We start from the raw sequence: 26,477 nt of genomic DNA, 5'->3' as shown, positions 1-26,477 counted from the left end.
GTTTTTCCTTTTCTATTGATTTATTAAAAAAAAAAAAAAGGTACAAGGATATCCATGGGAAAACAGTACATATCTACGTAGGTAAGGTATGTAATTTTGTATGTAACGACAACATTGAATTGTATCGAAATTGTATTCGGAAGTTTAATGAGTTATGAATTATTAATATTCGAGGGTACGCTATACTCATTTCAAGGTTCAAATTTCAAAAGGCCTGAGCCAATTAAAATGTAGGTATTGAAATATTTTGATTTTTTTTCATTACAAGGCAGTAGGTACATACGCCAAAGCAGCGAGGGAAAAACCTGGTTAGTGGAAATTTCGCTCCGGACTTGAAATTTGTGTCTATCCTCCCCTCCTCTATATAAAAATCACAAAACTTATTTCAAAATGCATTTGAGTTTAACTCCCACAGTGAAATTTTGAATTAGAAAATTTTCAAAAATCGCTACCCCGGTGCTCGAGTTATTTCCACGGTGTTGTCGTGGGAAAATTCTAACCCACGCGCTAGCACTGAATGCTTCTTTTATTTCCTCATTCAACTACATTTTTCATATTACCTACATCTTTTAAGAATTACTCGTATTAAAATTTTCATCAAAAATAAAGAATTTGAATAATCTTTGAAAAATATAAAAATTATGATAAAGATTTAGTTGAACAGGAAAATGAAAGAAGTCTCAATTGTGCAAGCGCGTGGGTCAGATTTTTCCCACGATAACACCGTGGAAAAAACTTGAGCGTCGGGCAACAATTTTTGAAAATTTTAGAATTCAAAAATTTTATTGTGTGTGAGCTAAACTCAAAACTAGCAGCCTTTGAGAACGGAATCAGGTCCATTAGCAAATCGTTATTGAAATTTGAAAGGTTTATTCTCAAGACTTACGAGTAGGTAAACTCAATTTTATCCAAAAAAAAAAAAGTAACTTTACAACACCTTTAATAAAGTAGCTACAGCACGTTCAAAAAGTACCGAATTAAAAAAGTGAAACAAAATTAGTAAATTCACAAAAAAAAATACCAGAACATTAAAAAATGAAATGTTTTGGTATTTAATTTTTTTAAAGTTGAACTACCTACTTCGCAACGGTTGATAAAAAGTACCTAGTTTATCTAGGTACGACTTTTAGTCAATTTTTGAAAAATCGTAAACTTTTTGGAACTTCTTAAAACAAGAATTCTTTGATTATTTTTACAATTGTGCTAAAAAACAAACATTTTTTAACAATTTTTGAAATAGGTCTACGAGAATTTTCAACAATTTTATTTTAGACAAAAAACAAGACTTTTACAATATTTTAGCGAAAAGCAGACGCTTTGGGCATTTTATTGGCAAAAAAATGATACCTTTAAAAATAAATTTCTGGAAAAAAGTGCTTGTCTGGCTTCTCAAGGCCATCTGTTTTACTGCATGTCTGGCCTCTGAAGATCACTGACCTATCTGTCTGAACTATTGGGGTCATTGACCCGTCTATATGACCTCTCAAGGTCGTCTGTCTACGTACCCGGTCTCTTAAGGTCACTGAAGGACCTGTCTGTACTTGTAAGGTTATTGACACGCTGTTTGGACTCCTGAGGTCACTGACCTACCAGTCTTGCTTTTCAAGGTTATCTGCCTGTCTGGCCTGTGAGGGTCACTGGTATTGTTGTAAGGCATCTCAAGGTCATTGACCCGGGTGTCAAGACTCTCAAGGTCACTGACAAATCTGTTAGTGTGTGGACTTCTGAGGTCATTGACCCGTCTATCTGACTTCTCAAGGTCGTCTATCCACCTACCCGGACTTTTAAAGTCACTGACAGACCAGTCTGCACTTAAGTCATTGACATGCTGTCTGGACTCCTGAGGTCACTGACCTACCAGTCTTGCTTTTAAAGGTTATCTGCCTGTCTGACCTGTGAGGGTCACTGGTATTGTTGTAAGACATCTCAAGGTCATTGACCTAGGTGTTAAGACTCTGCAGGTCACTGACCTACATACCTGGCCTCTTGAGGTCATTGACCTGTGTGTTATTACTAACAAGGTCACTGACCTACATGTCTGGGCTCTTGAGGTCATTGACCTGGGTGTTGAGTCTCTCGAGGTCACTGACCTACATGCCTGGCCTCTTGAGGTCATTGACACGCATGTGTGGACTTCTGAGGTCGCTGACCTACTAGTCTTACTTTCCGAGGTTATCTGACTGTCTGACCTCTTAGGGTTTCATGTATTGTTGTAAATTATTTCAAGGTCATTGACCTGTGCGTCAAAACTCTCAAGGTCACTGACCTGTCTGGCCAGCTTTTTTGACCTTTTAAGGTCATTGACTCGTTCGGATGGCTTCCCAAGGCCGTCTCTCTACCTGTCTGGCCTATTAAGGTCATTGACCCGTCTGTTTGCCTGTTGAGCCTCTCCAAGACTACGTTTTCAGCCTGATTTTGAGATTTTTTTTATCCTCATTCTCGCATAAACGAGCATACCTCTCAAAACACAAATTTTTGAAAGTTTTTGCCTTCACTTCGCTCGAGCCTGTGCTCTTAATCCAGTACCTACTTAAAAAATGTTGGTAATTTTCTGACAAGGTTGAATGTAAGTTTTTTCCCATTTTTTATTTTACCGAAAATTTGAGCAGCTGAAATTAATGCCCTTTTTAATAATCGTAGTTCCATCTAAATCAGATCATTCCTGAGTAACTCTAAATTTTATGATTTCTTCTATAACTTTTTGCACTTCTGAAAATGAATTTAAAAATTTCTGAAGACAAAACAGGACAAAAATTTAAAGTTTTGAAAAATAATTAATGCGAAACAAATATTTAAGAAAAATTATTTATTTCGAGGTAACTTTTTTTCAAAACAAAATAATACTAGTTTAAATACTGTTGAATGTCAGACACCGTCGACAGATTCGATTTATCGATAGTTTCACTACACATTGGACATCGATCAGATGTTTCCAGAATACTGCAAAACACAATTTCAACATTGATAAGTATCTCGATAAAAATAGAGAAATTTTATAACACATAAAATTAATTTAATTACCTCAATAATTCCGAATACAAAGCTGGAAAATTACAACTGGGGCAAGCAGTCAAATCATCTTTCGTTATATGCCATCCTGTGGCGATACAGAATGGCAACGTGCTCTGGCAACTTTTGCAATTCAAGTCAGTGCAGGGCAAAAGTCTGTCACAATAAGGACATGGGCTCATCTCGAGTCTAATTTCATCCGCGAGTTGATCACCTCGAGGTGCTTTTCTAATTATTCCTTCGATTTTCTTCTTGTACTTTTCGTCGATCTGAAATCCACTCGTTTTAAAATTTCGTTTCGTGTAACCTCATCAATAAGTTGAATATTTTTGATACTTACTTGTTGCCTGTACTCGGGTTTCATAAGAATTGATGCGAAATTAAAAGCGCTTAATTTCATATTGGCACGATAACATTCTATCACAGTCGAAGTGAGAATAGGAACAGCATCTGAAATTATTTTTAAAAAAACTTGATGTTATTCTTGCATTTTCATTTTCATTATTTTTCAATTTTCAATCAATTCTTACGAGCAGGAAATTTGGAAATGTTATCAGCTACTCGAACCAGTAATACTGCTGCTTTCACGTGATCGCCTCTTTTCACATGGAGACGAACTAATATGTAAGAATGTAATAACATAAGACTAGACATCATTTCAGAGCTGACTTTCAGATCATTTAGCTTCAATTCGCAACACATCGTGAATAGAATATCGTGAGCTTGGCGGTAGTTTCCTGTTGTTGATGTTGAAATTTAGTGAGTTTTTTGATGGGTGGTGGATTTATTGGTTTTATTATTTGCTTACCACTTATTTGTTCTTCTTGGGCTATAATAACAGCAGTTTTAGCTGCTTCCATGTATTCTCTTTTGGCCATGTATAAACGGAATATGAATTTGGGATCCTGTAGGATCAGTATAATATATTCAATTAAAATTGAAATTTATATAGTTCATTGAGATATGCTAAATACTATTTCATTTATGCCTTACCCTAGCTTCACCATCAACTTCGCCAAGTAACAACTCGATGACTTGATTGGTGAGTGAATCATCATGAGACGCAGCTACCACATCGATCGCTAATGACAGAGCTTCTTCATTCTCAGGACTTTCTTTCGCAGCCATCAATAAATATTTCACAGCCTAAGGAATAAATTTGCATCAGTAAAAATTTGAACTTGATCAAGCACGAGCTTATATAGTACGTAGGTACTTACTTTTCGATACTGCTTTCCAAAATAAAAATATTTTCCAGCTAGCAAAGAATTGCTTTCGTTTTCAAAATGCGAAGCCAGTGCTAAAAATTCAGTTTGAACTTCTCCATCAGAAGTCTCGTCGATTAACAATTCACCGTATAATTCTAACTGGTTATGATCTCGAGCTAATTTGAAAGCGTCTTCGTAACAAGCAGACATAATCAGAAATTTTACTGCTGACACAAAATCACCTACTTTTTGGAAATGTCTGAAATAAACACATGAGTACATCGTTATAGGTTTAACGAAAAGTTCTAATTAGGCATGAGGTGTGGTTCGAAGTTCAAGATATTACTTTGCCACCATTTTGGCTCCTTCGACACTCCTGGTATCTTGGACTATTTTAACCGCTTCTTGAGGATCATTTAGTCGATCGAGTGTAATTCTGATCATATTATCGTAATCGCGAGCTGTCTTATATGCGCTAGCTGCTCTTTTGTAATTACCCATTGCTTCCATAGCCTGTAAAAAATTTAATTAACTTGTCAATAGATATCTTCTTTTTTGAATTATTGTTTCTGTGCATCACTTACCTTGCCAAATTGGCCGTGAATTTTACCAGAAGTCACTCGAGGTAATAAAGTGCCAATTTTTGTCCAATTTTTCAGTCGAATAAAACAAGATGCAGCCTGGTTGAAATTTTCAGCTTGTTCGTATACCAGAGCAGCTTCGTTGAGTTTCTAAAACATACGTAGGTATTAAGATTAAACCATTTTTTTTTTCATCGAATCGAAGTGATTCCTCCAATAGCTTGGTCAGCTTTTTTTCTGAGAAAAACATTTCAGTGCAAAAAAATTACCCCCTCTCCCCCCCGAAAAAAACAGACAATGTTGATTTAAAAAAATTGATTTTTTTTATAAAGTTTATATGAAAAAGTGAGACAATGAAAATTTTGGCAAAATGAAGGACTTTTTGGCAATTTTTGCCAAAAAAGTGAGACTTTTGCACACTTTTTGTAAAAAATGAGACTCAAGTTACATATAAGAATTTTTTAAAACTGCAATATTAAGAAGTTATGCTAAAAAGCGAGAATTTTTTTCAAAGGCATGGAAAAAATAAAATTTCTGAGAATTTTCAGCAAAAAGCAAGATTTTTACAATTTTAGCAAAAGGCACCTTTTTGGCAATTTCTAAAAGCGAGACTTGGTGAAATTTTGGGGAAAAAGGTGTAACTTGAGCTATTCTGCTAAAAAGCGAAATTTTTTTGTCAAAAACCAAGACTAGTAATTTTAACAAAAAGCAAGACTATCTTACTGAACTTTTTGGCAATAATTTAAAAAAGACACTTTTTTCACTATTTTTCTAAAAAATCGACACTTTTTCGTAATTTCTGGAAAAACGTGAAAGTTTTTGGAATTTTTTTTCAATTTATTAAAAAGCAAGAATTTTTGGTAATTTTGTCAAAAAGAAAGACTTACCCACAAATTTCAGCAAAAGCATGCTCTTTTTGGCAATTGGTAAAAAAGTGATTATTTTTTGCGAAAAACCAAGAATTTTGGTCAAAATGAATAAAGACTTTTACAATTTTTGCAGAAAGATGTACTTTTTTGGATATTAATTAGATTAGTATTGGCTAAAAAAATCATATTTTTTCATAATTTTTGTGAAGCGAATCTTTTGAGTCGTTTTTGAAAAAAATGAGTTTAAAAAAATGTTGACGCAAGAAAAACTTTGTAAATTTCTGAAAACAAATCTGAACTTTTTTTACTGTTTCATACTGTTGACAAAAAATAATCCTTTTTCACAGTGTTTGTCAAAAGAACGAGACTTTTTTCATTTTTTTTTTTTTTTTTTTTTTTTTTTGTTGAAAAAGTTGAATTTTTTGGCAAAAAGCGAGACCTGAATAATTTTTTTAAAAAATTGAGACATTTCGGAATTTTTAATTTTGTTTTGCAAAGAAGCAACAATTTTTTAGTGAAAAACGAATCTACTTCATAATTTTGACGAGAAGCAAGAAATTTTTTGGCAGAATTAAGATGGTCGAAAATAGAAAGTTGACCAAATTTCAGCATTCCTCATCTATTTAGTGACATTTTGATTTTTTTTTTCATTTTTTGTATGAATTGATTTTAAAAAATTCACCAAAAATCAAAAAATCATTCCAGCATCTAAAATTTTGGCTGCGAAATGTTCAAAAATTTCCCTCTTATAGTTGAGCTTCACCAAGAATAGCACAAAAAAAGTGGTCGAGCCAAATCGTTTTAGGCTTGACTATGCCACTGGATTTATTTAATTCTCTCTACAATATTTCTCCATACCTTGGCATGTTCTAATAATTCACCGCATTCGTTGAGCAGCTGTTTCGAAGATTTCGGACCCATTGCTATTTTTAATCCCCTCTGATAATCTCCACAATTGATCGATGCTCGAGCGATACCAGCGTAACAGCTAAGAACATGCTTTTCATCAAGAGTTTCTTCGTTTTGAAGAGCTTGTTCGTAATAACTTAAGGCTTCGTGATGACGACCCCTAAAAATAGGTACATAAAAGGTTCACTTTATTGCAACCAAGAAAAAATTCCAAAGATAGGAGTTTTTCGCAATGTATCCTTACGTAAGTTCCAATTGCTGTCCGTATTCTTTACAAATGCGAGGTATTTGCTCAGGTGCTAAAGTGGCAGCTAGTTGATGAGCAATGTCCCATTGCAATAGGTCTTGACGCATGTATAATGCTTCAACTGGGTCGTTAGATTCGAGGTAGAGTTCCTAAAATTAATTATTATTGAATTAAAATAGGCACATAGAAAATATATTATGTTGACTACTCGTATATTCAAAAATATGCGAACATTCAATAAAATATTCCTACTTGAGCTTTATCGAAATTTCCTAAAAATTTACATATATGGCCGGCTAGTGATTTTTTATCTTCCACGTATTTCAGACTTTTTAACGACATAACCATTCCTACATCTTGTAGCTCGCTGTATACATCAATTGCTGGGAAAAAATTGTCCAGATTAGTCATCACATCATCCTAATTGTATTTTTATTTTATGCTAGGTAGGTACCTTTTTCTATATTCAAATTATCCAGCGCAGCTTTGGCTAATTTTAACCAACATTCTTTCGTATCGATAACACGACATAAATTCCAAGCTTCGGAAAACCTTGGAAAAAAAAATCACATTTGATATTCATGTTTGTAAACTTTGCATGAAATCAACCAGAACATGTAGGTACCTCAGCAGATCCAAATGTTTATTCAGATTTTGTTCTAAACTCGTTCGTTGATCTTTTTTCACCAATGAAGCTGATACTAGATGTGTACTCAGTAATAAATGCGATATTTTCCCATTTGGACTTTCTGATATAAGTTCACCTTGATTGAGTAATAAAGGCATATGGGAATTGGGCAACTTGGTTTCACCGATATGATTCACTGTAGGTCCTGAAACATTCAAACGTGAAAATATTTTTTTTTCTAGCTTGAAAAATAATTAAACAGACGAAAAACACGTGAAAATTTTACCATCGATCGAATCCCTTATGTAAACATAACTGTAGACGGTTTTCGAATCATAAATCACGAATACTTGACGTTCATTATGAGATATTTCCCACACAGCTCCAGCAGCACCGGTTGGAAATCGAGGTATTTTCAATACAGTATCGTTGACCTATAATTTCAAAAATAATATACTCGACATTCTTCACGAAATTATTGCCTTTTCTGGATCTCGACTTACTGGGTTGTAAAAATGACCATTATTCTTTTCGTCAATAAATACGCATCGGACTCCATCCGGATTTGGATAAACTGATTTGATCGGTTCGCTGTGTTGATAATCTATAGCTAGATTCCAATCTTCGATACAGAAGTATCGAATATGACCAGCCTGAAAAAAAATCACACATCAACCAACTGAAAAGTGATGAAGGACGTTCAAGAAAAAAAAAACAGGAGGAAAATTATAAGTACATCGGTGCCATAAATCAGAAATTCCGATGTTAACCACTGACTGGTGATTCTCATGTTTTCGTTTTCATCGGGAAATATTTGCATTTCATTTTCATTGTTTGGATTACTCGAAGCGTCGATCTATAAAAATGGATTTTCAGTTTTGGAATCATTGAATCATTTTATGCAGAGAGTAATTCGAATATATGTGGATGAAAATTATTCTACCTGATGTAGATGTATCCTGCCCTCAAACAAGACAGAAGCGTATTCAGCATTTAAACACACACTGGTTACATTTCCCAAGTACTCTTTATCACCTAAAATCTTGGGCATCTTCAATACTGGTTTTACATTATCGTCTTCTTTGTTATTATCAAGATCATAGAACCATATCCGATTATTCATTCCGACTGCCAAATGATAAGGTCCAATACACAGGAAACTTGGTTCTATATCAGTGCTCATTATTATAGATTCTGGCTGCGATCCCTGTAAAGAAACAATCGTGACATTGTTAGGTAGGATACATTAGAACACAACAATACCTATTACGTAGTTCTTCTGATCTCAAATTTGCCTACCTTTTCTAGCGAATGGAGATAAATGGTGATTTGTGATAAACTGGTCAAAACGCAGATGTAATTTAGATAAGCTGAAGCCAACATTGGCAACTTGGATAAATACATGACAACAGATCCGTATGTGGTAGCAGCTGCTAGTAATTGGCCATCTTCGCTCCAGGCCAATTTCTCTATACCGCTATCATCGTCGATGGTGACCACAGCCAGCGTTTCAGTTAATGAACTAATCTCGTGAACTTTAATGCTGAATTGGAAAATATAAAATAATTGTACATAGGTATGTATTTTACCAGTTTTCTTTCCTAACGAGGGAAGTATCGCTTACCGTCACAGACGGTTTTGAACTGAGCACAGCCAGAGGCGAAGAGGACTCCGGAATATACACCAATAGCCCAAATTTCAGGTACAGAAATTCATTTTTTGATTTTTGGTCAATTTTTGAAGATTAGGTATATTTAATTCAAGCCAAAAATGTGAAAAAAAGTCAAATTCAGTAAATCGATTTAGAAAGCTGAAATTTAGTTAGAATATTATTTTCGATTTCTCGAATCAATTGGTGATATGTAGTTTTAAACCGATTCTGAAGCCAATAATAGTGGATTTTGAATTTTTGTTTCATTTTTCAAAAAATAATTCTTGAAGAAAACTTTGGATTTAAACTGACATGGTACAAAGATATTTTGAAAATATGTAGCTAAATCGATCAAATGTGTCACAAAGATTTTATTTTCTTCCTATTAGTCCGGCATATGACAATAGGAGATAGGAGTAATTGCACCCCCCCCCCCCGCCGATCCTTCGGGACAACTTTTTTCTTAAAGGGGACATCCTAAGGAACATTTTAAAGCAAACTTTCCAAAAAAAAAGTTGGCCTTACTTAAAAATGGCGGCCATTTTGATCGACAGGTCAGCCGAAATCGCAGATTTTGCGTTTTAACATAGAACTTGCACGAACTTTTTCAAACTTACAAAGGTAGATCGAAAGATCATGCAAAAATTTATCACCTGTCAAAATTTCAAGTGCTAAAGTGGGTTTTTCGATTTTTGGTGAATTTTTGAAAATCGAATTTAGGCCAAAAATGAGGGAAAAAATCAAAATTTTACCAAATTTACCAAGAAAGCTGAAATTTGGGATAAACTCTATTTTCGACATGCCACATCGATTGGAAACGGTTTCAATCCGTTTTGAGCAGTTTTGGAGCCTCCAGCAGATTTTTGAAACTCGAAATTCCCACAAAATCCCATCAAATTGGAGTTGTAAAGCTAAAATTAATTCTAAAAACTAATTTCAATACGCTACGAAGTACTGCAGGTGAATTTCAAGTCATTTTGGATCCTCCAGCGACTTTTTGAAAATTCCTGAAGCCTCCAGAAGATTTTTCAAACTTTAAATTTTCACAAAATTTTATCAAATGGAGACGGAAAGCTGAAATTTACTCTACACTCCAATTTTAACACCCTCCGAAGGCGACTTCAGGTGGGTTCAAGTCATTTTAGGGCCTCCAGCGACTTTTTTGAAAATTACTGGAGCCTCCAGTAGATTTTTAAAACTTGAAATTTCCCCAACATTAATTTATCAAATGGAGTTGGCAAGCTGAAATTTACTCTACACTCAAATTTTAACACCCTCCGAAGACGACTTCAGGTGGGTTCAAGTCATTCTAGGGCCTCCAGCGACTTTTTTGAAAATTACTGGAGCCTCCATCAGATTTTTGAAACTAAATTTTCACAAAATTTTATCAAATGGAGACGGAAAGCTGAAATATACTCTACACTCCAATTTTAACACCCTCCGAAGGCGACTTCAGGTAAGTTCAAGTCATTTTAGAGCCTCCAGCGACCTTTTTTGAAAATTACTGGAGCCTCCAGCAGATTTTTCAAACTTTAAATTTTCACAAAATTTCATCAAATGGAGACGGAAAGCTGAAATATACTCTACACTCCAATTTTAACACCCTCCGAAGGCGACTTCAGGTAAGTTCAAGTCATTTTAGAGCCTCCAGCGACCTTTTTTGAAAATTACTGGAGCCTCCAGCAGATTTTTCAAACTTTAAATTTTCACAAAATTTCATCAAATGGAGATGGAAAGCTGAAATTTACTCTACACTCCAATTTTAACACCCTCAGAAGACTACTTCAGGTGGGTTCAAGTCATTTTAGGGCCTCCAGCGGCCTTTTTTGAAAATTACTGGAGCCTCCAGTAGATTTTTAAAACTTGAAATTTCCCCAACATTAATTTATCAAATGGAGTTGGCAAGCTGAAATTTACTTCGCAGACCACATAGTGGTTTCAAATGGTTTTGAAGCTTCCAGCTACTTTTAGGAAATTTCAATTTTCCAAAAAAACGTCATACAACCTTTCAAAAAGTTGCTGGAGGCTCCAAAACGACTTGAAATTCACCGGCAGTCCACTTCGTAGCGTATTGAAATTAGTTTTCAGAATGAATTTCGACTCTCCATCTTAGTTTCATGAGATTTTGGGGAAATTTCAAGTTTCAAAAATCTACTGGAGGCTCCGGTAATTTTCAAAAAAAAGTCGCTGGAAGCCCTGAAATTACTTGAACCCACTTGAAGCCGTCTTCAGAGGGTGTTAAAATTGGAGTGCAGAGTAAATTTCAGCTTCCCATCTCCATTGATGAAATTTTGTGAAAATTTAAATTTTGAAATATCTGCTGGAGGCTCCAGTAATTTTCAAAAAGTCGCTGGAGGATCCAAAATGACTTGAACCCACCGGAAGTCGTCTTCAGAGAGTGTTAAAATTGAAGTGTAGAGTGAATTTCAGCTTTCCATCTCCAGTTGATGAAATTTTGTAAAAATTCAAAGTTTCAAAAATCTGCTGGAGGCTTCAGGAATTTTCAAAAAGTCGCTGGAGGATCAAAAACGACTTGAAATTCACCTGCAGTACTTCGTAGCGTATTGAAATTAGTTTTTAGAATTAATTTTAGCTTTGCAACTCCAATTTGATGGAATTTTGTGGGAATTTCGAGTTTCAAAAATCTGCTGGAGGCTCCAGAACTGCTCAAAACGGGTTGAAACCGTTTCCAGTCGATTTTTTGTCGAAAATAGGGCTTATCCCAAATTTCAGCTTTTTTGGTCAATTTGGTAAAATTTTGATTTTTTCCCCCATTTTTTGCCGAAATTCGATTTTCAAAAATTCACCAAAAATCGAAAAATGCACTTTAGCACTCGAAATTTTGACAGGTGATAAATGTTTGCATGATCTTTTGATCTACCTTTGTAAAGTTTGAAAAAGTTCGTGCAAGTCCTATGTTAAAACGCAAAATCTGCGATTTCGGCTGACCTGTCAATCAAAATGGCCGCCATTTTGTAAGTAAGGCCAACTTTTTTTTTGGCAAGTTTGCTTTAAAATGTTCCTTAGGATGTCCCCTTTAAGAAAAAAGTTGTCCCGGAGGATCGGCCGGGGGGGGGGTGCAATTACTCCTATTGTCATATGCCGGACTATTATTGCGAAGGAAACAATTTCCCCATACCTATTTCATTCCTTTTAAAAATTTAAAATTATAAAAAAATTTTGAAAATTGAAATTTTTGGAAATTTTAGACAAAGAATTTCCATGTTTCTGAATTGAAAAAAATTTCCGTCTTGGATAAAAATTAAAAATTTGTATAAGTAGAAAACAAAAGTTCAAAAACTTTGAAAATTTTTTGAAATTTTTTTTCCAATGTCGAAGACAAAACTGAGATGTGAGCAACTCCTTTTAGTGTAAAAATTTCATAAATAACCAAATTTCCAGCATCAAATTCCAAAAATAATTATAAAAGTGATTAAAAATTCAAGTTTGGGCACTCATATGTTTTAAATTTATGCTCCATTGTCTTCCAAAATGAAAAATTTTTCTGTTGAAGATTTTTAATGCTGCTTACAAAATAAGTTTTTGTATCCAACTAAAATTCCAAAATAAAATTTTTCAAAATCAAAAACCCTCACGACATTTGACCCAATTTAATGGCAACTTTATCGTAGGTAATTAGAAAACTTTTCCTTTCGAGCCATCGAAATTTTAAAATGAAAATTTCTCAAAATCAAATACTCTCCCTCCCCCCTCATAATATTTGTTTCCGTCTCGTTCCAATTTCCTCGTGATATGAAAATTTTTCCTTCAGAACTGTCGACGTTGCCGTCGAAAAAAATAAATAAAAACGAAATTAAATGCAATGTTTTGGGGCGTTGGATTCTCCATTTCGGGTATTTTGAACTTTTTTTTTTGTAATTAAAGGGTTTTGAATTCATAGCAATGACATCGTGAATGATTTTTAAAAATTGCCCCAAAACAGTTGAAGAAAAGATGGAAAGGAATTGAATTGTTTCAAAAGAGTCATTTTTTCAAGAGTTGAGTTGGAACTCTCTTCAAAATGAGTTGAATCGACTGAAGAGTAAATTTTCAAAAAGAGTTTGCCCAACACAGCATACAGCATTTTTTCAAAAATAATTAGGCTATACTGGAGAAAATTCTAGATTTGAACGGACACAAAAAAATTTGGAAATGTCTCCAAATTGACAGCAGGGGGCCCAAAGATAATAAATCTGAGTTCATAAGATCTGAATTTTATTTTCACTTTGTTTACAGCGTTTTTTCAAAAACTGGAGAATCTGAAAACCTGCTGGAGGTTCCAGAACAGTTCGAAACTATCACAAATTGACTCGAGATGTCGAAAATGGTATACAAAGCAAATTTTAGCTCTTTGGACCAATTTGGGAAATATTGATTTTTTTCATATTTTTGGACTGAATTTAAATTTTCAAACATTCTTCTAGAATCGAAAAATGATTCTCAGCTCTAAAAAATTTTCTACGGGGATTAAGTACTTAGGTACCTACTAGGGTATTTTTTTTTTAAATGAAAAAATCAAAATCAATTAGGTATTTGATAAAATTTTGATTTTTTTACCCTTTTTAGCCTGAACTAAAATTTTTAAAAATTCACCAAAGAACGAAAAATACATTTTCAGCTTTTAAAATTTTGGCATTGTGGTATTCGAGAGGTCCTTTATCCATTCCCTTCTGTCTAGCTCAAGAATTTTTGTGTCAGTTGGGATATTTCCTCAATAATAAGTACTAAAATATTTACCAGTTATCGCCACAAGAAGCAACTCGACCTATTGTAACCGATAATGCAATATCAGTCAATTTATCTCGATGATTCTTCGACATGAATAATTCGTGACCAATTTCTTTCTTGTGAGTTGAAATTGATATGAGATATCCCTCAGAAAATCCGATCAAAATATAACCATCGCCGTACCTATAAATCAACAATAATTAGTTGTAGTAAATGATGTTCTACACACTAAGTAGTACTATGAATACCACGCCACCGTTACAGATGAAAGAAGGAAAATCAACACTTGCCTAGATAAACTTACAAAAGTGCTTGCGTTTACGTGCAGTTAGTAGTGGATGATGATTGCAAGTGCAATTAATTTTTTTTTCCAAATCACTTAGCTTACCACTGATAGGATATGATGTGACCGTAACGGTTTTGAAACGCTAACTCTACAGGATTCTCCGGGTCTTGTAAATTAAACAAGAATAACGTCCGTTTGCCCACAATTACACTAACCTTTTTTTTTAAAGAGTTTTATCATTACTTATTGCTAATTTATTTAACGTTTAATAATTTAATGTACCTAGGTATACTTACTGTGTTTTCACCCGGACATCTTTCGTCTACTTTCATCTCTGAAAAAGCTATCTGCGTTGGTTCTGCTCTCAGCGAGATTATTTTCAAAGTATCGCCTTCGATATTGCTGATAGATATTGTGCGGTCTTCTGATCCTAAAGCGAGTAAATTTTCCGAGTTCCATTTTCCACAGGTTATCGCTTTCGAGTGTTTGCCCAAAATTGGAATACGTCTGAAAAAAAATAATTGATACAGACTCATAATAATTTATCTATTAATATTTCAATCTCGGATTGAAAATGCCCTACATACCTGCTCGTTGTATGATTGTAAATACAAACGTTTCCTTTGACAGTAGTAACAGCCAGCGTGTGCCCATTTTGAGACCATAAAACACAGCTTAGAGAATCTCGTAAACCGCAATCCAATTGATGTTTTCGATGCGTATTCGAATCCCATAAAAATAAAGTTGTCGAATTGAAACTAATTATGGCCAATATATCGCCGTCTCTATCCCAGCCGAAATCTATACACATCCTAGAAATAGGAAAACACCGTAAGTGTCATCGATTTGACGATCTCAAAGAATAGAAACCTGATTATAAGTTCATCACGAACCCAGGTAAAGACAGTCGTTCGATGAGTTTGCCATTTCGATTGAATATAGCTACCGAATTATCGGTACCAGTGGTGGCTAAATATCCACCGCTGCCTTTCTGCCAACATATATTTACGTATCCTAGCCCATGAGGTTGGTCTAGTTTCAATAATTTCTGAAAAAAAAACAAACAGTTTCAAAATTATTTGAGTTAACCGGCGCAGAGACTCGGATAGAAGCGAAGACTACCAACGATCTAGTAGGTAGGTAAACTTGATATACGATCAATTAGCATACTTACGTTCATTTTACTACTTTTCAGGCTAATTTCATCCACACGTACATTCTTAATTATTAATATTACAGCGAAAAATACTCTGTTGCAAATTTCTAAGAACTGTTTTGTTTGGTTTTTTCTCTTCACAGTTACTTTGTTTTGTTTATAAACATTTGAATGTCGTCACACATGACTCATGAAATGAAAGGTAGGGGAAGTTTCCTTTTTTTACCTATTTTTACGACTTGTTCGTTCATCGAATGAATCGTGCTTTCATTCATTCGAATGATTCAGGGTTACCACTACACCATTGGTTGAATGTAGTGTGGGTCATTCCATGTCAACTCAGCCAACATTTTTGAGTCATGTCTTTCGATTTCGTTCAATTTTTAATTTTTTTTTTACAATGTATACCCATCCAAAAAGTAAGAACCCCGCAATTAGTTTGGTCCGAGCCCCTTCGAAGGAGGGTGGTGGGAGGGGGGGGGGCTTCCATTATTTTCCATCGTCTCGAGGTACTCAACTTCAGCAGCCCATTCCTCCAAAACTATGATACTTTGATCAAAACTGATTTCACAGTTCGAAAGGGAATTGCATTTAGGACTTTTTAAGCATTTTAAAATTTTCAAAAGTTGAAAGTTGAACTTTCAAATTGGAAGTTCAAATTTCAAAATGGCGCTGTAAGTGGGAGCTACCATTTAAAATTTTGAAAAAATTTCCATAGATATACCTTTTGATGCTTTTTTGAAATATTCAAGTTTCGAAATGGGATCTCTTGATGGAAGGGGAGCACCCCCACCCCCAATTTGGGGCTAAACATTCGAAAGAAAATCTGGGGCATGTGATATATCGAATTCTATGTTTTTGGTAACGTTGAACACGAATATGATGTCAGATTTTTGATAGAGCCCCATCCATGGCCCCCAGCTCCTCCCCAAAGGGGGTAAAAGTTCAAAAAAGTGTTGTGTTCGTGCCACACATGGAATAGAATGATTTTGGTGGCGCCGAACACGAATATGATATCAGATTTTTGATTGGACCCCATCCACGGCCCCCAACAATTTTTTTGGACTTTTACTTATTGGGCGGTGTTCTAGCCGTTCTAGGGGCCATGGGTGAGGTCGATTTAAAAAACTATGGCTATATTCGTGTTCAGCGATATCGAAAACATGCTATTTCATGTGTCACACGAATGTAACCATTTTTTTGAGGGGTCACCCCCTTTGGGGAGGTGCTGGGGGCCGTGGACGGGTCCAATACAAAATCTGACGTCATATTCATGTTCAGCGTCTCCAAAAACATACTATTCCATGTGTCGCACGAAGAAAACACCTTTTTTGAACTTTTACCCCTTTTGGGGAGATACTGGGGGCCATGGATGGGGTCCTATCAAAAATCTGACGTCATATTCGTGTTCAGCGTCACCAAAAACATAGAATTCGATATGTCACATGCCCCAGATTTTTTTTCGAAAGTTTAGCCCAAAATTGGGGGTGAAGGTGCTCCCTCTTCATTAAGAGATACCATCTCGAAACTTGAATACTTCGAAAAAGCATCAAAAGGTTCATCTATGGAAATTTTTTCAAAATTTTAATTGGTAGCTCCCACTTACAGCGCGATTTTGAAATTTGAACTTTCAATTTGAAAGTTCAACTTTCAACTTTTGAAAATTTCAAAATGCTTAAAAAGTTCTAAATGCAATGCCCTTTCGAACTGTGAAATCAGTTTTGATCAAAGTATCATAGTTTTGAAGGAATGGGCTGCTGAAGTTGAGTACCTCGAAGCAATGTGAAAATAATGGAAGCCGCTCCCCCAGGGGGCTGGGACCAAACTAATTGCGGGGTTATTACTTACTGGGTGGGTTTCTATTGTAAAAAAAATTGAGCGAAATCGAAAGACATGACTTTCAAAATCGCCTATTTTTTGGTTGAGTTGACATGGAATTACCCGTATATCATCTTCTTTGGAAAGGCAAGGTGGGTGATTCATCTTTTTGATCCTCTTCAAGTCTTCAAAATCAAAACTTGCGGGGTTTTCGCCAAACATTGCACTTACTCGAAAACTACGAAGCGAGGCTCACTTCGGAGTTCGGACAACATTATCGTGCTCATGAAAATATTTTTTGCTGAATTTTTAGTCAAAAATCAAAAATGGGCAATTTCCATAAAAGTAAAGTGCTATTGGAAGCCGGAAATAAATTCACCGCCTGCCCTAGCCCAATTTTCTACTCAATACGCCCTCAAATATTGGAGATTTCCATTTTTGAAAAAAAAAAAATGCACATCGTATTTACGGCAAACAGGTTATGCAATTTTATTAACACTATTTGTTGCTTAATATTTTAATGAATGTTTACGAATTGCTAGTTCGGGGGAGGGAGGTTGCTTTTTTCCATTTTAGTTGATTTTGGATTAAATTCGAGATCACCAAGTCTGAATCCAGAGTCAGTTTTTCGTACTGGTTGCTCTTTCATTGAACAATTATTCTATTTTGAATCCCAAAATTTGTTTTTTTCCCCTCAAAAATATTCAATCATAGTCAAAAAATTCTATTCTTTCCAAAAAATTTCAATTTTCTTGAAAACATCGAGTCCATAGACGATTTTAACGTTACTATTGAGCTCAGAAACCTTAAATCTACAAAATTTTATATTTTCTCACATGTTCATTTTTTTTTTGCTTATCAGCAATCACATTAAATACAGGACTGTAACAGATTCTTACAGATTTTTTTTTTAGAAAACATTTATTAACGAAATATTTGGAAACAAACTTCATTTAACCCACATTCCAACATCTCAACATAGGTACTAGATTTCATGGAGCGTGGAAGTGAGGTAACTGAGGGAGAAGAATAATTTACAGTATAATGTACATCATAATAAGCGTAGGTGCAGCTATGGCCATTTGATGAAGTTTCACGTTAAAGAACGAGAAGACGCTTGAAATTTCCACCAGCATCGCCGAAATTAAATGCAATTTCATTATAATTACAACGTTGATTGCGATGATTAAACGTCGTCGTGTGAATTGAGAGCGTCTTTAAGTATGGAGCTGGACGTAAGAGCATGGGTGGGCAAATTTGGCGAGGGACTGGCTGTCATCACCGTCGCTGCCGCTGTCACCGTCTCGGCAGGCATCAGATTCGACGTGGAATCTGTAATCTGATTTTTTCGAGCCACCTGTTGAATCAGAACCAGATGAGTGAGTAGATAGGTACCTAGATAATAGGTTATCGCGAATGACAACTTACTTGTTGGTTCGTATCTGTTTGTGTGGTATTAGAGTGAGGGTGAGACTCTTTTTCGACAAATCTGATGAATTCGTCGATGAGCGACTGTAACGTAATAAAGAAATAAGTAAGTCAAATACAGGATTAAAAAAATAGAGCAAAAGCTTCTGCAAGTATTTGAGCGAGCAATTTCACTCTACTTTGGGAGCTGCCTTCCATGTTTGAAAACTTACTTGATCATTTTTTATCTTTTCGCCTGTTTGCTGGCTGATTATACCGATCTTCATTTTTTCATAATCAGAAAATTCCAACACATCGGCTAATATTCTCAATGATTGCGCTTTGGTTGTCGACAAATCACTCGTTATGTATCTGAATGCGATGTTTTTGATCAAATTTCTACGCAAAGACGAGAATAACGATTAGGCACTTGCGTAAAGATGACGACTCTGGATTTGTCATGAGCCCGAATGACCATTTTCCCACAACATTTTATTTTTGACTACTGAATTCGCGAATCTGATAAGGCAATTTTGACAGAAAACGAGTCTTCGCTAAAGTTTTAAAATTTTAACAAAGAAGTAGGATTTTTTAATGTAATTTTGTAAAACAAAAAGTAAGACTTTTAGGCAAATCATGGTAAGAAAAAAAACGGTATTTTTGGAATTCTGGCAAAAAAACAGGATCTTTGGCAATTTTGACTAAAACACAGGCTTTTTAAAGCAATTTTAACAAAACATGTTTTTTTTTTACAGTTTTTACCAAAAAAAAAACTTGAAATTTTTTGTAATTTTTGTGAAAATTTCGCAACTTTGGAAAAAACTGGGCACCCTGTACCTACCTAAGTTTCTTTTTAAAATTTTGAAAGAAAAGAAAAACTGTTTTTTTTTGCAATATTGATAAAAGAGCAAATTTCTTGCAACAAAAAACCAAGGCTTCTTGAGAATTTCGACCAACAAGCTTGAAAAAAGTTCTGTTTTGTAGTTTTTGCAAAAAACAAGACCTTTTTAACAATTCTGATCAAAAAACATAACCATGTCAATACAGGATTTTTTAACTGGAAATCGTTTTTTTTGTGTTTTTTAAGTATTTTTATGTAAAATTCTGATAAAAGTAGATATTTTTTTGTAATTTGGTTTAAAATAAAACTGAAAATTTGCGCACTCTTGTGCATTTGGGAAAATGGGGTTCGAGAAATGGGTCATTCTGAACTGACCATACTCGTTGGGCACATATATTGTGTAGTGTGTAGTTACTCACAATTTCATGTTAGCTTCGGAGGAATCTAACGATCCTGCAGCTTTTGCAAAAACATTTTTTTCGGTGCACTCGAACTGTTGAGACAATTCATCGACTTTCATCTTCAAGGCGTTCGCTTCTTCTTCTTTCTTTTTCAGCGTTTCCCTCAAAAATTCATTGGCCCGGAACATTTGTTGGTAATTATCGATATCATTCTGCAATCATCGAGAAATACTTATCCTCATTAGCATAAAACGAATACGCCCGAGGCAAATACGAGTAAATAGGAAAACTTACACGTGAAGCATTGAGCGTTTCCTGTAGACGTTCTTTCTCACTTTGCAGAACACGGATCTGATTTTTCAGCTTTTCTGTTACTTGCGAAATTTCACTATCTTTATCTGCAACAGGTGAAAAACAAATATGGATAAGTATACATATACTTGCAGGTATTACATTAAGTATAAAGTAGATTTATATTAATGGATGCAAAGATGACTAACTTTTGTAAAATAAATCCAACGCCGATCGTAAATTGTGATAATCGGTTAGAGTTTTTTCTAAATCATTTTGACAAATACGCAGTTGAGTTGTTAGTTGAGCTTTCTCATCAGCCAAAACTTTCACTTCTTGTTGCCTCTGTTCGATGTTTTTATTAGTAGATAAACTGTAAAATGATCAAAACGAAATATGTACTATGCCCATAAATCCCACATTAGTTGCCTCGAGGAAAATATGACCTACTTCATTGAGGTATACGATTCGGTAATCGAATTGAGTTTTTCTTCCTTGTTTTTCAATTCGTTTCGTAAAATTTGAATTTCTTCTTCGCATTGTAGCAACTCATTAGTGTAAGCTTGTTCCACCGATATCAAATGCTTACGTAATCGATCAACTTCCACGATAGCAGCAGCGTTCGCAGCCGTCGATTCATCCTGCAAAAAGAAGACGAAAAAAAATAAAATAATGATATCAAAAATCCTAATTTTTGTCCAGATTGGCAGAAAAGTTTCATTTCCTTTAAACTTGTAAGAAAGAGTCCCAACTTTTGGCAGTTTGGAAAAAGTCATCTTTTTTGTAAAAAAAATCTTAATTCTTGCTAAAATTGTCAGAAAGTTCTAATTTTATCCATAGCTAATTGTCAGAAAATCTTGCGAAGTTGTGAAAAAGGTCAAAATAATTGTGCAAAATTTGCTAAAATCCTAACTTTTGCCAAAGAAGTTTCAGTTTTCGCAAAAATTGTAGAAAAGTATCATTTTGCTTTAAAAATTTGAAAAAAAAAAAAATTTTTGCCAAAATAGTCAAAACGTCTTATTTTTTTACTAAAATATGAAAAGGATCCAATTCACATAAATTTTTCGAAAAAATCCAAATTTTTGCCAAAATTGTCAAAAAATTTAGTTTTTTGTCAAAATTGACAAAAAGGTCCAACTTTTTCTAAATTTGTTAAAAAGTGTCTATTTTTGGATTTGCAAATATGCAAAAATTCTGAAAAACTTTTTTCCAAAATTCCCTAAAATTGTGACAAAGTCCAAGTTTTTACCAAAATTGGCTAAAATCCTAAATTTTGCCAAAAACAGCCCTAATTTTTGTTAAAATTGTCAAAATATTGCATATTTTTGCAAAAATTGTAAATAGCCCTATTTTTTGAAAAAATTTGCAAAAAACTTCATTTTTCCGCAAAATTTACAAAAAATATTATTTTTTGCCAAATTGTGAAAAAAATGTCACAATTTTCCCAAAACTGTCAAATGTTTCAAAAAACCTAATTTTTGCCAAAATTGTATTGCATTCTCAATTAGTCACCAACTCGACAAAAAGTCCTGATTTTTGCTTTGAAAAATCCTAATTCTTGGCAAAATTGTCAAAAAGTCCCGTTTTTTCTCAAATTTGACAAAAAGGTCCTAAATTTGTTAAAAAGTGTCTATTTTTGGTTTTGCAAATTTGCAAAAATTCTGAAAAACTTTTTTCCGAAATTCCCGAAAGTTTCTTACTAAAATTGTGACAAAGTCCAAGTTTTTGGCAAAATTGGCTAAAATCTTAAATTTTGCCAAAAACAGCCCTAATTTTTGAAAAAATTTGCCAAAAACTCCATTTTTCCCCACAATTTACAAAAAATATTATTTTTTGCCAAATTGTGAAAAAAATGTCACAATTTTCCCAAAACTGTCAAATGTTTCAAAAAACCTAATTTTTGCCAAAATTGTATTGCATTCTCAATTAGTCCCAACTCGACAAAAAGTCCTGATTTTTGCTTTGAAAAATCCTAATTCTAGCCAAAAATGTCAAATATATGGCGCCTTAGCTCTGGAGATACGTACTTCGTCTGTTTGGATAGATTTTTCACTATATTCGACAGCAGAATTTTCAATCTGTGGTGGTGCAAGTTGGACTCGTGCATCTGGAAGCAATGTCGGTATCGGTGTCAGCGAAGTTGAAGATGGCAATGGTGCCTGTTCATCTACACTCTGAACAGTCGCAGGAGCCACTGGTAAGACATGTGGTGACGGTTCTCGTTGCGTTATTGGTTGCTCTTGAGACGAGTTCTCATTCGAATGTGAAACAAAACCGGGCTGGAAAACTTCTTTAATGGAATCGGGAACCGACAACTCGGAAATTTTGGCATTTTTAGACTTGGCTATCATAGGCCAAACAAACGACATTTTCAGCTTCTCCCACAGAACATCTCGCCGTTGAGCCAGTGTCGTGTAACTGATCAATGTATCCGTTTGCATCTCATGCGATAAACTATTATTAGGATCTTCGGTGGTTTTTCGCCAAGCTTTTTCAATACTGTTCAATTTCTCGCTCAACTCATCCATTTCAATTATCAGGTTTTCTATTTGTTCCATAACTTCGGTATCTACCACGCATTGCCGATTACTTTGCGTCTCATCATTATTGTCGTTATCGTCCTTGCTACCACAACTTGCCTCAACTTCGATAGTTTGCACTTCTTTATTCTCAGTAGTCTTTGATACTTGTAGATGAAGCTGCTCTTGACTAAGCCCGCTGTCATCGACTTGATCGGTGGCAGTGTTTTGGAATTCGGTTCTTTTCTCGATTTCAGCACCTGGGTCGCCTTTCGCATTGATGCCATCTTCACTCGGCGTCGAATCGTGTATCGTGTCTGACTTCGAATCTTTCAAAATTCTAACCTCGTTTCGCAAGCTATCGTTTTCATCGACGTATTTTTCGATATCATCGACTACATCTTCCAGAGAGGTGTTTAGAAAACTCACTTCGTTTAGAAAATTATTCAAAGTTTTACTGTACTTGACGACATGATTGCGATAAATGAACGGTAATGGATTCGACGTCGATGAATCTTCGACCTTTGAAACATAAAAAATGAGTGAAAATTAACCAAATTCTGTGGTAATCTGAGTCCTAGTACATTAAACGTGTTTTCTGACCTGATCGCTGGTTTCCGCAGAAGTTCCTAAATTGCGTGTGAGCGTTACTTTTTCGTTATTGTCTGGAAGCTTCGATTCTGTAAAAAGTGAATGATCGAATTAGTGATTGGGATGATTTCCAGTAAAAGGGAGCATTATAATGGAAATCTGATACCAGAAATGAATTCGTTGTGCCCATAAACCCCCCTGGATGATATGTCTACTCGATTCCAGGCATTAAAAAAAACATACCCTTCGTATTTACGGCAAACTGGTTATGCAATTTTATTAACACCGAAGTATCCCCACTCTGATAGTCGAACGATTGTAATTTTCGGGTGAAGCTGTATAAATAGCCACAAAGTCTCATTTTTCAACAACAGATTTGCAAAATAATCTAACTTTTTTGACATAAATTGCGACAGAGTTGGTACCACTATTTTATTTTACCAACAATTTCTACAAAGTTCTGATTGTTGCTAAACTTATCAATTTCTCAAACGAAGTATTTTTTCAAAATTTTTTCTGCATTACTTTGTAATTTTTTGGGTCAATTTTTGGTTCATTTCTGGGTGATAGATACTAATTTACTAAACATATTTTTTTTTAGGCAAAATTAAATACAGGCCAGCTCAGCTTGATCAATACCTTCGTTAACTGGTGTACTGGTCTCCCTGAAGCCATCATCGTCGTCGTTGATCAGCGAATTAATTTGATCTTTGAGATTGCTGAGACTGAGACCGCCACTAAACCAAGTCATTTCTCGACATTCCACGTACGTGTCTGTATGATTGCATCTGAGCCGCAACAGAAATCACCAAACTGAAGAACTTGATTAATCCGAAACAGATGATTGAATGTCGGTTGATCACAAATACCCGATACAAACGATTGTGCAGCAGTGAAAAAATACCAAAATTATTATTCGATCTAGATATAAGTAATAATTACGGACTGAATAAAGTAACTATTCCATTCCACTTTTTCACTATTTCTTACTTATCAGTGTTTGATAACAATGTTGATGATAATAATGTCGTACCTAGATACCACGACAGAGGGCGTTTTAAAAGCTGCTCACGCTCACGGAAACCATCTTGTTTTTCGTTACGTTACGGGCAACGAGCACATTCATCTTTCAACCCGTATCCGTACCCGTACCCATGAAAACTTGGTTCTCGCATTTGAGTATTTTATTGGAGAAAAAGTGATTTGAAGTTTGAAATTTTGACCGCCAAAAAAATTATTGCCCGGAAAAAAAATAAATGATTCCCCACCATCCCACCAAAAAAATTTTTCCAGAAAAATAAAATAACTAATAAGTAATAACTCATTTTGTAATAATCAATAAAATTTTTTTTTGAAAAAATGAATAAATAAATTCTACGAATGGTTTGCTTACTAAAAAGATTTGATTTCTTGCAGCAATTGCTAACTCCAGCATATGACAATAGGAGTAATTGCACCCCCCCCCCCGATCCTCCGGGACAACTTTTTTCTTAAAGGGGACATCCTAAGGGACATTTTAAAGCAAACCTGCCCAAAAAAAAAGTTGACCTTACTTACAAAATGGCGGCCATTTTGAATTTTTGATTGACAATGACAGGTCAGCCGAAATCGCAGATTTTGCGTTTCAACATAGGACTTGCACGAAATTTTTCAAACTTTACAAAGGTAGATCAAAAGATCATGCAAAAATTTATCATTTGTCAAAATTTCAAGTGCTAAAGTGCGTTTTTCGATTTTTGGTGAATTTTTGAAAATCCAATTTAGGCCAAAATGAAAAATGAGGGGAAAAAATCAAAATGTTACCAAATTGACCAAGAAAGCTGAAATTTGGGATATACCCTACTTTCAATATGCCAAATCGATTGGAAACTGTTTCAACCCGTTTTGAGCAGTTCTGGAGCCTCCAGCAGATTTTTGAAACTCGAAATTCCCATCAAAATTCCATCAAATTGGAGTTGTAAAGCTAAAAATGTATTCTAAAAACTAATTTCAATACGCTACGAAGTACTGCAGGTGAATTTTAAGTCGTTTTGGATCCTCCAGCGACTTTTTGAATGTTCCTGAAGTCTCCAGAAGATTTTTGAAACTTTAAATTTTCACAAAATTTCATCAAATGGAGATGGAAAGCTGAAATTTACTCTACACTCCAATTTTAACACCCTCCGAAGACGACTTCAGGTGGGTTCAAGTCATTTTAGGGCCTCCAGCGAGTTTTTTGAAAATTACTGGAGCCTCCAGTAGATTTTTAAAACTTGAAATTTCCCCAACATTAATTTATCAAATGGAGTTGGCAGGCTGAAATTTACTTCGCAGACCACATGGTGGTTTCAAATGGCTTTGAAGCTTCCAGCTACTTTTAGGAAATTTCAATTTTCCAAAAAAACGCCATACAACCTTTCAAAAAGTCGCTGGAGGCTCGAAAACGCCTTGATATCCACCAACAGTCAACTTTATTGAAATTAGTTTGCAGAATGAATATCGACTCTCCATCTCAGTTTGATGAAATTTTGGGGAAATTTCAAGTTTCAAAAATCTACTGGAGGCTCCAGTAATTCTCAAAAAATCGCTGGAGGCTCTAAAACGACATAAAATCCACCTGCAGTTGACTTCGTAGAGTATTGAATTTAGTTTTTAGAATATATTTCAGCTTTACAACTCCAATTTCATGGAATTTTGTGGGAATTTCGAATTTCAAAAATCTGCTGGAGGCTCCAGAACTGCTCAAAACGGGCTTAAACCGTTTCCAATCGATTTGGCATGTTGAAAATAGGGTATATCCCAAATTTCAGCTTTCTTGGTCAATTTGGTAACATTTTGATTTTTTCCCTCATTTTTGGCCTAAATTGGATTTTCAAAAATTCACCAAAAATCAAAAAACGCACTTTAGCATTTGAAATTTTGACAAATGATAAATTTTTGCGTGATCTTTCGATCTACCTTTATAAAGTTTGAAAAATTTTGTGCAAGTCCTATGTTGAAACGCAAAATCTGCGATTTCGGCTGACCTGTCAATCAAAATTGCCGCCATTTTGTAAGTAAAGCCAACTTTTTTTTAGTCAAGTTTGCTTTAAAATGTTCCTTAGGATGTGTCCCGGACGATCCGCGGGGGTGGGGGTGCAATTACTCCTATTGTCATATGCCGGACTATAAAAAATATGAAAAAGTTGTGGTTCTTTTAATTGCTAAAATTGTAAAAATGAAAAATTTTTTGTTTGGTGAAAGGCCTTTTTATAATGACCGTAGCTTTTCACGTTTTTTTTTCGTGGTAAAAGTTGATAACTTAAATTTTTCAATAATTTTCAAAAAGTCTTTCTCTTTTTACAAAATTCTAAAATAA

At 34.8% G+C, this 26,477-nt stretch overlaps 2 protein-coding genes across 3 annotated transcripts; both read right to left on the bottom strand.

Annotated features, from left to right (window-relative positions):
* Positions 1-2,791: 2,791 nt before the first annotated feature.
* Oseg6 (intraflagellar transport protein Oseg6) lies at positions 2,792-15,438 on the bottom strand. 2 transcript variants are annotated; one of them, XM_065355703.1, is made up of 25 exons: positions 15,291-15,438; positions 15,010-15,164; positions 14,704-14,928; positions 14,413-14,623; positions 14,219-14,331; positions 13,840-14,013; positions 8,751-8,994; positions 8,395-8,658; positions 8,188-8,307; positions 7,955-8,104; positions 7,738-7,885; positions 7,449-7,656; positions 7,278-7,375; positions 7,076-7,206; positions 6,821-6,972; positions 6,526-6,736; positions 4,802-4,948; positions 4,564-4,730; positions 4,230-4,476; positions 4,003-4,155; positions 3,818-3,914; positions 3,540-3,746; positions 3,350-3,459; positions 3,022-3,278; positions 2,792-2,940 (listed from the first exon to the last, which is right to left on the bottom strand). In XM_065355703.1, the coding sequence occupies exons 1-25, from the start codon at positions 15,294-15,296 to the stop codon at positions 2,844-2,846; spliced, it is 4,092 nt and encodes a 1,363-aa protein (XP_065211775.1). In that variant the 5' UTR covers positions 15,297-15,438; the 3' UTR covers positions 2,792-2,843. The 2 variants fall into 2 exon arrangements, with proteins under 2 accessions (XP_065211775.1, XP_065211776.1); XM_065355704.1 differs by lacking the exons at positions 14,219-14,331; positions 14,704-14,928; positions 15,010-15,164; positions 15,291-15,438 and having other exon boundaries at positions 14,413-14,551.
* Positions 15,439-17,992: 2,554 nt separating this feature from the next.
* LOC135839687 (uncharacterized) lies at positions 17,993-24,462 on the bottom strand. The gene is made up of 10 exons (XM_065355823.1): positions 23,780-24,462; positions 23,153-23,229; positions 22,058-23,071; positions 20,481-20,671; positions 20,240-20,403; positions 20,034-20,137; positions 19,758-19,951; positions 18,731-18,896; positions 18,519-18,602; positions 17,993-18,447 (listed from the first exon to the last, which is right to left on the bottom strand). Exons 1-10 carry the CDS (start codon positions 23,889-23,891, stop codon positions 18,277-18,279), a joined length of 2,277 nt encoding a protein of 758 aa, XP_065211895.1. The 5' UTR covers positions 23,892-24,462; the 3' UTR covers positions 17,993-18,276.
* Between the last annotated feature and the right edge of the window lie 2,015 nt (positions 24,463-26,477).

Source organism: Planococcus citri, chromosome 3 (assembly GCF_950023065.1).
Source record: "Planococcus citri chromosome 3, ihPlaCitr1.1, whole genome shotgun sequence".
NCBI lineage: Eukaryota > Metazoa > Arthropoda > Insecta > Hemiptera > Pseudococcidae > Planococcus > Planococcus citri.
The sequence above is the reverse complement of the archived record's forward strand: the minus strand, read 5'-3'. Positions and strand labels throughout refer to the sequence as shown.

What these genes read in the sequence shown, in the direction of transcription:
- LOC135839687 (XM_065355823.1), bottom strand. Translation starts at nt 23,891, where the DNA reads ATGACTTGGTTTAGTGGCGGTCTCAGTCTCAGCAATCTCAAAGATCAA. An exon ending in GAATCGTATACCTCAATGAA is followed by an intron (nt 20,404 to 20,480) that starts GTAGGTCATATT and finishes ATCATTTTACAG; the next exon opens with TTTATCTACTAATAAAAACA. An exon ending in AAAAGATAAAAAATGATCAA is followed by an intron (nt 18,603 to 18,730) that starts GTAAGTTTTCAA and finishes ATTACGTTACAG; the next exon opens with TCGCTCATCGACGAATTCAT.
- Oseg6 (XM_065355703.1), bottom strand. An exon ending in TTCTGATTTATGGCACCGAT is followed by an intron (nt 8,105 to 8,187) that starts GTACTTATAATT and finishes ATTTTTTTTCAG; the next exon opens with GCTGGTCATATTCGATACTT. An exon ending in ATGGTCATTTTTACAACCCA is followed by an intron (nt 7,886 to 7,954) that starts GTAAGTCGAGAT and finishes TTGAAATTATAG; the next exon opens with GTCAACGATACTGTATTGAA.